This window comes from Mobula hypostoma, chromosome 9 (assembly GCF_963921235.1).
Source record: "Mobula hypostoma chromosome 9, sMobHyp1.1, whole genome shotgun sequence".
NCBI classification, from domain to species: domain Eukaryota; kingdom Metazoa; phylum Chordata; class Chondrichthyes; order Myliobatiformes; family Myliobatidae; genus Mobula; species Mobula hypostoma.
In genome coordinates this window covers 40,624,745-40,636,762 of record NC_086105.1, presented here as the reverse complement: position 1 = coordinate 40,636,762, position 12,018 = coordinate 40,624,745, and the positions used below count along the sequence as shown (strand labels likewise).

At 42.0% G+C, this 12,018-nt stretch overlaps 1 protein-coding gene across 10 annotated transcripts in view; it reads left to right on the top strand.

Moving 5' to 3' along the window:
- cadps2 (Ca++-dependent secretion activator 2) overlaps positions 1 to 12,018 on the top strand; it is a 725,177-nt gene that overhangs the window by 360,290 nt on the left and 352,869 nt on the right. For all 10 annotated transcript variants that reach the window (XM_063058146.1, XM_063058145.1, XM_063058142.1 and 7 more), the window contains exon 7: positions 4,912 to 5,023. In XM_063058146.1, the coding sequence (XP_062914216.1) occupies positions 4,912 to 5,023 (112 nt within the window). The remainder of the gene's footprint in view (positions 1 to 4,911; positions 5,024 to 12,018) is intronic.

Genomic DNA, 12,018 nt, shown 5'->3' with positions numbered 1-12,018 from the left:
CCGCAATCTCTCTTGAGTGAGATGGGGTAAAGTCAAAAAATCTGGAGCAGGAAGGAAGATTAGCTGTCATTTGTGATTGCCACAATACTCAATGTTTTTCAGCAAACTAATTTTGCAGAAGCAGTCCAGTGTGTTCATCCTTCCATAAAATCCTACTGCTCTTCATCATAGTATCCACTTACACTTTGATTATCCCAGAGCTTTTTTCATTGGAGTCCTATGTAGAAGACCTAGTGAGTAAAGTAACTGTACACTTGTATGAAAGTGTGGCTCCTTCCTGTTGAACTTCCATTTCACCAGGTCAGAATCAGGTTTATTATCACATATGTCATGAAATTTGTTGTTTTGTGGCATATTATGCACAAATTACTGTTTGATACAAAGAAACATAAAACAGTGCCAAGATCAAATTTTATACTTAATATTCTGCTTCTTTCTGCATGCTTCTTTTCAACTCATCTCCTTTCATTACTGAAGAACCTGAATTTGTCAGAACCTATGTCAACATTCTCCTGATGGTATCATAAACACAAGAGATGCTGGAAATGCAGAGTAGTTTTTTTTTACCAGTTTTAATACTGTTTTCAGGTTGTAATTATTTCCCTCGTGCCTTTTTCTTGACTCGGTTTGACATGAAAGTGTCAGGCCTGTAACTTAAAATTATTCCATTTACATTAATATTATTTGACATCATAACATCCTAATGTATCTTACAGCCAATGAGGATCTTACATACGATAGTTACAACAGGCCTGCTCACAGTAATGTTAATTACAATCTGGAGAAGCGATATTGCTTCTAAAGCATCAGATTGTATTATATTACAACATCTCTGAAATGGGACTTGTACCTATGACCTGGGAAGACTACCAACATAACTACAATATCTGTGGATTTAATGGTACAGTTCACCATTCTGTCATAAGGAATCTTCTCAGCATTTCCTAGACTGGTAAAATACTCCCTCTGGCATGCAAAATTTTGAACATAGCTTCTTTCTGTCACAACGGCTTTATACTTTTGCAGCATATACTGTATGTGTATATTTGTAAACTAACAAGTTTGCTTCCTGCCATAGGTTAGTATGGGTTTAATTGAAGCCGGTAATCATTTATGATGCATGTCAGAATCTGAATCAGGTTTCATTATACTTATATGATGTGAAATTTGTTAGCTGGTGGCAGCAGTATTGTTGAAAGACATAAAATTTCTATCAATTACAGAACAAATAAAAAATGTAAAATTGAAAGGAATACTTATGGGTTACATGAAACATAGAAATCTACAGTGTATTACAGGCCTTTCAGCCCACAAGGTTGTGCTGACCATGTAACCTACTCTAGAAACTGCCTAAGATTTCACTAGCACACAGCCCTGTATTCTTCCAAGCTCCATGTACCTATCTAAGAGGCTCTTAAAGGACCCTATTGTATCCACTTCCACCACTGCCGCTGGCAGTGTATTCCACGCACCTACCACTCTCTGTGTGAAAAACTTACCCTGACATCCCCTTTTTCCAAGCACCTTAAAACTGTGCCCTCTCGTGTTGGCCATTTCAACCCTGGGGAAAAAACCTCTGGCTATCTATGTTATCAATGCCCCTCATCATCTTAGGCACCTCTATCAGGTCACCCCTCATCCTCCATCGCTCCAAGAAGCAAAGGCCAAGTTCACTTAACCTATTCTCATAAGGTACCCCCTCCAAACCAGGCAATATCCTTGTAAATCTCCTCTGCACTCTCTCTATAGTATCCACTTCTTTCCTGTATTGAAGTGACCAGAACTGAACTCAGTACTCCAAGTGGGGGCTGACCAAGGTCTTATATAGCTGTAACATTATTTTACGGCTCTTGAACTCATTTCCACGGTTGATGAATGCCAAGGGGTTCGTGGACCACTAAGAAATCTGATGGAGATGAAGAGGCTGCTCCTGAATCATTGCACGTGAGTCTTCAGACTTCTGCATCTTCTCCCTGTTGGTAGTGATGAGACGAGGACATGTCTAGATGCTAAGGGTCCTTAATGATGATGCCAGCTTTCTGGGGCACCACCTTTTGAACATGCCATCGATAGTGGGGATGGTTGTGCCTGTGATGAAGCTGGCTGATTCTACGTCCCTTGCAGCCTCTTGCCACCCTGCGTCTGTTAATAAACTTACTTTGAACTGTGAGTCTCCTGGTTGCCACGTGAGAATTCACAAACACAGCGGTGTCATTAGCAAATGTATAGTTAGCATTTGAGCTGTGCTGAGCCACACAGACATGATTTTAGAGAGAGTAGAGCAGTTGGCTTATGATGTGCCTGTCTGATTATCAGCAAGGTGGAGATTTTATTACTAATCTGCACTGTCTGTGGCCTTCCAAAAGGGAAACTGAGGATCCAGTTGTAAAGGAAGGTAGAGACACCAAGGTTTTGAAGTATGTTGATTAGTACTGAGGGGATGATGGTGTTGAACATCAAGGTGTTATTGATAAACAGTAGCTTGATGTATGTTTTTCTGTTGTCTAGGTGCTCCAAAGCAGAGTGGAGAGCCATGAGGTTGTGTCCCTGTAGACCTGTTGTGGTAGCTGAATTGTAGCAGGCCCACAGCCATGCTTAGGCATGAGTTAATTCTAGCCATAACCAATCTCCCAAAGCACTCCATTACAGTAGATGTGAGTATTGTTGGGCAATAAACATTGAGGCAACTATACCCGACCAGAAATACCTTTAGTGCCTGAAACCTTGCAAGAGTTCACCGTCTTGAAAGATGTTCTCACATAAGCCTCCGAGACCAAGATCACAGGGTGCTGGGGATTCGTATAGGTGTAGTGTTACTCTCCCTTTTAAAGCTTGCATAAAAGATGTTGAGCTTACTGGGAAGTGAAGCATCGCTGCCAATTATCCTGTTAGTTTTCACCTTATAGGAAGTAGTGGTCTGCAAACTCCGCCACAGCTGTCATGCGTCCAAAAGTGTCTCTAATTCCACGTGGAGCTGCCTTTTAGCTCTCATGATGACCTTCAGGAGGTCATAACTGGACCTCCTGTAGGATTCTAGATCAGCTGTCTTGAATGTTACAGACTGGGTCCTCAGCAGACTGTAAATCTCTTGGTTCATTCAGGGCTTCTGGTTTGGGAAAACTCTCAAAGGCATACATACACTCACTCACGTGGATCTTGCTGAAGTCGGTGATAGCTGTGGCATATTCATTCATGTCCAAAGATTAATCCCTGAATACGATCCAGTCCACCCATTCAGACAAGTTCTCCAAACATTCCTGCATGGTCCCTACCATTGGTGTTGCCGTCCTCAGTCTCCCCCTATGTGGCAGAAGTGGAAGTACAGCCATGTGGTTGGCCTTGCCAATGTATAGGCACAGGGTGGCACAGTAAACATTCTTGATGGATGTGTAACAGTGATTGAGTGTGTTGGCATCTCTGGTTCCACAGGTGACATATTAGTGGTAGCTTGTCGGAGACTTCTTTAGGCTGCTGTTCTTTATACTCAGAAAGGCATCAGGATATGCTGCTGATCACAGTGCTCAGCTCCTCCAGTGGCAGCTTGACATTTGCCAGTGCTGGTACGTACCCTGATAGTGTCATTGGGGTATCACATCTGGGTACTGCATATGTCACACATCAAGGGGGCAGGGTGGGCATCTCTCTTCCCCTCCATTCAGAACATAGATCAGAACCACTTGGTTACTTAGCTCAACTGTCTCCAAATGGCAAGAGTGTTTATAATAAAATCAAAGCCTTCCTCTTAGTAATACAATTTTATCGTGATACCATCAAGGTGGAGGTACAGGAGCCTGAAGAGATGAATTCAACGTTTCAGGAACAGCTTCTTCCTCTCCACCATCAAATTTCTGAATGGACAATGACCCCAGGAACACGACCTCAGTATTCTCTCTTTTCGGACTATTTATTTAATTTATTTTTTTAATATATTCTCATTTTAATTTATTATTATGTATTGCAATGTAATGCTGCTACAAAACAACACATTTCACAACATATGCCATATCTGATTCTGATTCTGTTTGTGTATTTCTTTAAATTTCCTTTAACTGAATTGAAGAATTTAACTTCATTTTATTTGTCATGAAAATATAGGGACAGTTTTGAAGAAATATCTCATTCTCTATACTGAAGCAATTGCAGTATCTTTTAGATGAATATGTAGTTATGATGAACAAGCTAAGATTAGTGGCTGGATGTTCAGCATTGGTACTCTATTACTGAAATTCTGCTTACTTTGAATTATTTATATTGAAACATTAACTTTGATATTGGTTGGAAGTAAAGGGCCAGACCCGCTACACATAATCACCAATTTATTTTGTTTAGAAGAAGAGAACCTGATGTTGCAAGAACTGAATGGCATCTGGATGTCAGGTAGCATCATGTGGAGAATCCCATCGCCAAAACACTCCTGAAAGTCTTTAGCAAGATGCATGATTGTGTGGGGCATGTGGAACATAATCAATAATGTCATCGATTTTAATTTGGAATTGCAGGACCATGGATTAAAGGCAAATGCAATGATTTTTTAAGTTATTTTGCTTATATTTAATTTTTTAAATAATCCATAACAATCTATGTTAAAAAAATATTGTATTAAAATGTTTCTTTCAATTTTAACAGTTTTTTTATGTATCTTGATGTCAGAGATCTTTACAAACTATTGAAGATCAGTTACAGCTTTGACAGCTGGCAGACTTGTGGGTGGGGTTTGCTGGGTGCCAAATAAGAAAAATTGGTTTATAGATATCTTCGCTCAGCAGCGTCAATTGTCTGTGCATTTGATTCTCCATGCATATGTTGAGGTATTCTTTGTGTCTGGGTGATTAATTTACAATATAAAATTCTACCCACATTCACCTTCTACCAACAAAATGATGGAAGATTATTCCACCCTCTCTATTTCAGATGGGGAACGCAGGGAGATTTTACTACCACTCATCCTCGCCCAGTTGTCAAGATTAAATTCTTCACAGAGAGCACAGGAGTTCTTGCCTTGGAAGATAAAGAGCTGGGGAAGGTAAGGCTAACTTTTGTATTTAGGATTCTGAATCCTGCCTGGAGTCTTCATGGTCTGGTTATTCTCTTGATCAATAATTAAATTGACTGCACAGTGCATGCTTCATTTCTGTTTATGAAATGAAGGACACAAAATCCCTTTGGCATTACACACGTCTTTTAATCAGAACTCATACTTGAATGGAAGGCATCTGAGGATCCTATGGTAGCTACTGTGTCAACAAGCTGGGATGTGTGAATGTACATTTCTCTTGACAGACCTGAAAAATATGACAAATTGAACCCTGATCCAACAACAGTTTCTTTTGATAAATACTTCACATGCCCAGTGGAATAGAAACTACTTAATGGAAAATCAGTTTGTCATTGGAGACTTGTCAAAAGCTGTAGTTGTAACTAACTGGCTTACATTCTCTGGCTTTTTCTCCCCACTTCTATTTTAACTAGTATACCTCTACATCTGCTCAATAATGCAAATATCAAATCAGCCAATCATGCAGCAGCAATTCAATGCATAAAAGCATGCAGACATGGGCAAGAGATGCACAAGCAAAAGAATATCTGCAGATGCCGAAAATCCAAGCAACACACACAATATGCTGAAGGAACTCAGCAGGCCAGGCAGTATCTATGGAAAAGAGCACAGTCAACATTTCAGGCTGAGACCCTGCAGCTGGACGAGGTAAGAAAGCTGAGAAGTGGATTTAAAAAGTGGGGGGAGGGGAAAGAGAAACACCAGGTGATAGGTGAAACCTGAAGAGGGAGGGATGAAGTAAAGAGCTGGGACGTTGATTGGTGAAAGAGATACAGAGCTGGAGAATGTGGAGTCTGATATAAGAGGACAAAATATCATGGAAGAAAGAAAAGGGGGTACGAGCACCAAAGGGAGATGATAGGCGGGAAAGGAGTTAAGGTGACAGAGGGAAAGGGGGATGGGGAATGGTGAGGGGGAGGGGCATTACCAGAAGTTCGAGAAATTGATCTTCATGCCATCAGGTTGGAGGCTACCCAGATGGAATATAAGGTGTTGTTTCTCCAACCTAAGTGTAGCCCCATCATGACAGTGGAGGAGGCCATGAATAGACATATCAGAATGGGAATGGGAAGTGGAATTAAAATGGGTGGCTGCCCAGTGTGGCCTCCTGTATATCGGTGAAACCCAACATTGATTGGCAGACCACTTTGCCAAACACTTACATTCTATCTGACAAAAAAGCAGGATCTCCCAGTGGCCACCCATTTTAGTTCTATTTCCCCTTCCCATTCAGATATGTCCATGTCTTTCTGTCCTCTTGTATCAGACTCCCGCTTCTCCAGCCCTGTATCTGTTTCACCAATCAACTAACCAGCTCTTTATTTCATCCATCCCCCTTCAGGTTTCACCTATCACCTTGTGTTTCTCTCTCCCCTCCCCCACCTTTTAAATCTGCTCCTCAGATTTTTTTCTCCAGTCCTGCCAAAGGGTCTCAGCCCAAAACATCAACTATACCCTTTTCCATAGATGGTGCCTGGCCTGCTAAGTTCCTCCAGCATTTTGTGTGTGTTGCATGGTCCAGAGGTTCAGTTGATGTTCAGACCAAACATCAGAATGGGGGAGAAATGTGATCTAAGTGACTTTGTCTGTGGAATGATGATTGGTGCCAGATAGAGTCATTTGACCATCTCAGAAGCTGCTGATCTCTTGGGATTTTCACACACAGCAGTCTTTAGAATTTATAGATAATGGTGCAAAAAACAACACATCCAATGAGCGACACTCACAACATGCTGGAGGAACTCAGCAGGTCGGGCAGGATCCGTGGAAACGATCAGCGTGCTGTGAGTGTTGCTTTGACCCCAGCATCTGCAGAGTATTTTGTGTTTACATCCAATGAGTGGATGTTAATGAGAGAGATCAGAGGAAAATGGCCAGATTGGTTCAAGCTAACAGGAAGGCAACAGTAACTCAAATCACCACATGCGACAACAGTGGTGTACGTAAGAGCATCTCTGAACCCATAACACGTTGAACCTTGAATTGGATGGGCTACAGCAGCAGAAGGCCGTGAACATACAGAAGTACACTCAGTGGCCACTTTATTAAGTGACTCCTGTACCTAATAATGTTGCCTCCAGGTATATATAATTTACCCTAAGTGACCAACATTAGAATTGAAGTAACATTTGGAAAGTCAGATCTTCTCAACCTTCATACCACGTTAACTATTTAGAACGTAGAACATAACATAGAATAGTACAGCACATTACAGGCCCTTCGGCCCACAATGTTGTGCCGACCCTCAAATCCTGCCTCCCATATAACCCCCACCTTAAATTCCTCCATATACCTGTCTAGTAGTGTCTTAAACTTCACGAGTGTATCTGCCTCCACCACTGACTCAGGCAGTGCATTCCACGCACCAACCACTCTCTGAGTAAAAAACCTTCCTCTAATATCCCCCTTGAACTTCCCACCCCTTACCTTAAAGCCATGTCCTCTTGTATTGAGCAGTGGTGCCCTGGGGAAGAGGCACTGTCTACCCACTCTATCTATTCTTATTATCTTATACACCTCTATCATGTCTCCTTTCATCCTCCTTCTCTCCAAAGACTAAAGGTCTAGCTCCCTTAATCTCTGATCGTAATGCATACTCTCTAAACCAGGCAGCATCCTGGTTAATCTCCTCTGTACCCTTTCCAATGCTTCCACACCCTTCCTATAGTGAGGCAACCAGAAATGGACACAGTACTCCAAGTGTGGCCTAACCAGAGTTTCATAGAGCTGCATCATTACATCACGACTCTTAAACTCTATCCCTCGACTTATGAAAGCTAATACCCCATAAGCTTTCTTAACTACCCTATCTACCTGTGGGGTAACTTTCAGGGATCTGTGTATATGTACCCCCAGATCCCTCTGCTGCTCTACACTACCAAGTATCCTGCCATTTACTTTGTACTCTGCCTTGGAGTTTGTCCTTCCAAAGTGTACCACCTCACACTTCTCTGGGTTGAACTCCATCTGCCACTTCTCAGCCCACTTCTGCATCCTATCAATGTCTCTCTGCAATCTTTGACAATCCTCTACACATTCTACAACACCACCAACCTTTGTGTCGTCTGCAAACTTATCAACCCACCCTTCTACCCCCACATCCAGGTTGTTAATAAAAATCACGAAAAGTAGAGATCCCAGAACAGATCCTTGTGGGACACCACTAGTCACAATCCTCCAATCTGAATGTACTCCCTCCACCACCACCCTCTGCCTTCTGCAGGCAAACCAATTCTGAATCCACCTGGCCAAACTTCCCTGGATCCCATGCCTTCTGACTTCCTGAATAAGCCTACTGTGTGGAACCTCAACACACAGAAAATGCTGGAGGAACTCAGCAGGCCAGGCAACATCTCTGGAAAAGAGTGCAGTCGACGTTTGGGGCCGAGACTCATCATTAAGACCTCCAGCATTTTGTGTATGCTGCTTGGATTTCTAGCATCTGCAGATTTTCTGCTGACAGGAGATGCCATCGTTAGAGGAATAGAGACGGGATTCTGCGGACGTGATAGAGACACCCGGTTGGTATGTTGTCTGCCAGGTGCCATGGTCAAGGATGTCTCAGATTAGGTCCATGGCATTCTAAACAGGGAGGATGAACAGCTAGAAATCTTGGTACATATCGGCACCAGTGACCTAGGAAAGGTGAGGAGGTCCTGAAGAGAGATTTTTGGGAACTAGGCAGAAAGCTGAAATGCAGGAGCTCCATGGTATAATATAAGGATTGCTCCCTGTGCCACACACCAGTGAGGATAAGAATAGGATGATCTGGTAGATGATTGTGTGGCTAAGGAACTGGTGCAGAGGGCAGGGAGTCATGTTTCACGATTATTGGGATCTGTTCTGGGGAAGGTCTGATCTGTATAAAAGGGACAGGTTACACCTGAACCCAATGGGGATCAATATCCTTGTGGGCAGATTTGCTAGAACTTTTTGAGAGGGTTTAAACTAATTTGGCAGGTCGATGGGCATTGGAGTCATAGGGCTGAGAATGGAGTAGTTGGTTTACAAATGGAGGCAGTGTGTAGTGAGATTGCTACCAAGGAGAGGATGATGACAAGTTCGCAGTCAATGGGATGAGTTGCAATGTAAGAGGGGGACAAAATCGAAAAGGGTATTGAATACAGAATTGAAGATGTTATACTTGAATTCACACTGTACACAAAATAAGGTTGGTGAACATTTAGTACAGTTACAGATTGGAATTATGACATTGTGGGCGTCACTGAATCATGGCTGAAAGAAGATTGTAGCTGGAAGCTTAAGGTCCAAGATAACACATTGTATCGGAAGGACAGTTAAGCACAAAGGTGTGGTGGTTAGGGGTACAAAAGGAAATCAGTTCATTAGAAAGAGGTGACATATGATCGGATGGTGCAGCATGCTGTGGGTAGTGCTAAGGGAGTAATATGCAGACTTCTGAACAGTAGCAAATATGTGATCTACAAATTACAATGGGAGAAAGAAAATGCATATCATAAGGGCAATGGGGGATTTCAATATGCAGTTAGTTTGGGAAAATCAAGTTGGTGCTGGATCCCAAGAGGGGTTATTTGTAGAATGCCAACAAGATGTCTCTTTAGAGCAACTCGTGGTTAAACCCACTAGTGGATCAACTATTCTGGACTGGGTGCAGTGAACCAGAATTGATTAGAGAGCTGAAGGTAAAGGAACCCTTAGGTGCCCAGTGATCATAATATGATAGAATTCACCCTGCAATTTGAGAAGGAGCAGCTTAAAGTCAGATGTATTAGTGTTACAGAGGAGTAAAAAGAATTACAGAGGCATGATAGATGCACTCTCTAAAATTGATTGGAAGGGAACTCCAGCAGGGATGGCGGCTGAGCAGTAGTGGTTGGAGTTGCTGGGAGCAATTCAGAAGGCGCAGGATAGATAGATCCCAAGGAAAAAGAAGTATTCTAAAGGCAAGATGATACAACCATGGCTGACTAGAGAAATCAAAGCCAACATAAAAGCCAAAGAGAGAGCAAAAATTAGTGGGAAGTTAGAGAATTGGGAAGCTTTTAAAAACCAACAGAAGGCGACTAAAAAAAGTAATAAACGAAAATAGAATACCAAGATAAGCGAGTCAATTATATTAAAGAGGGTATCAAAAATAAATTCAGGTATATAAAGTGTAAAAGAGAAGTGAGAGTTGATATCAGAATGTTGGAAGATGATGCTGGAGAGATAGTAATTGGGGACAATGAAATGATGGACAGATTGAATAAGTATTTTTCATCAGTCTTCACTGTGGAAGAGATGAGCAGCATGATGAAAGTTCCAGAGTGTCAGGGGCAGGTGTGAGTGAAGTTTCCATTACTAGGAAGAAGGTGCTTGAGTTACTGAAAGTTTGAAGGTAGATAAGTCACTTTGACCAGATGGTCTACACACCAGGATTCGGAAGGAGGTAGCTGAAGATATTGTGGCATAAAGCTTTCAAGAATCAATGGATTCTGGCATGGTTCTGGAGTACTGGAAAATTGCAAATGTCACTTCACTCTTCAAGAAGGGAGAGAGACAAAAGAAAGGAAATTATAGGCCAGTTAGTCTGACCTCAGTGGTCGGGAAGATGTTGGAGTCGATTTTTAAGGATGTGGTTTTGTGTTACGTGGAAGCGCATGATAAAATAGGCCAAAGTCAGCATGGTTTCCTTAAGGAAAAATCTTGTCTGACAAATTTGTTGGAATTCCTTGAAGAAATAACAAACAGGATAGACAAAGGAAAATTGGTGAATGTTGTTTACTTCAGTATTTGGAAGGTTTTTGACAAGGTGCCACACATGAAGCTGCTTAACAAGTTAAAAGCACATGGTATTACACTAAGGTACACAACATGGATAGAGAATTGACTGATTGGCAGGAGGCAAAGAGTGGGAATAAAGGGAACCTCTTCTGGTTGGCTGCTAATAACTAGTGGTGTTCCTCAGGGGTCTGTGTTGGGGCTGCTTCTTTTTATGTTATATGTCACTGATTTGGATGATGGAATTGATGGCTTTCTGGCTAAGGTTTCTGGATGATATGCAGATAGGTGAAGGGGTAAGTAGTGTTGAGGAAACAGAAAGGCTACAGAAAGACTTGGACAGATTAGGAGAATGGGCAAAGAAATGGCAGATGGAATACCGTGTTGGGAAGTGTATGATCATGCACTTTGATAGAAGAAGTAAAAGGATAGACTATTTTCTAAATGGAGAGAAAATTCAAAAATCTGAGATGCAAAAGGAATTGGAAGTCCTCTTGCAGGATTTCCTAAAGGTTAATTTGCAAGCTGAGTCAGTGGTGAGGAAGGCAAATGCAGTGTTAGCGTACATTTAATGTGGACTAGAATATAAAAACAAGGATGTAATGTTGAGGATTTATAAGGTACTGGAGAGGCCTCACTTGGGGTATTGTGAGCAGTTTTGGGCCCCTTTTCTGAGAACGGATGTGCTGACATTGAATCTGATTTGAACCATCTCCACGAAAATGATTCTGGATTGAAAGGCTTATCATATCAGAAGTGTTTAATGGCTCTGGGCCATCAAATTGGAATTCAGAAGGTGGGGGGGGGTGAATCTCAGTGAAATGTATCGTATGTTGAAAGGCCTCGATAGAGTGGATGTGGAGAGATGTTTCCTATGGTGGGGAAGTCTAAGACTAGAGGACAGAGCCTCAGAATAGAGGGACGTCTATTTAGAATGGAGATGAGGAGGAATTTCTTTAGCTAGAGAGTGGTGATTCTGTGGAATTTGTTGCCACGGGCAGCTGTGGAGTCCAAGTCATTGGGTTTATTTAAGGCTGATGTTGATGTTGATGTTCAGAGCATGAAGGGATACGGGGGGAGGCAGGAGGTTGGGACGGAGAGGGAAATGTATTAGCCATGATGAAATGACGGAGCAGACTCAGTGGTTTAAAGATCCTTAATCTGCTCCTATTATCTCAGGTCTTATGGTCTAAAGGCACTCTTCTGAGCACTTCTTGACA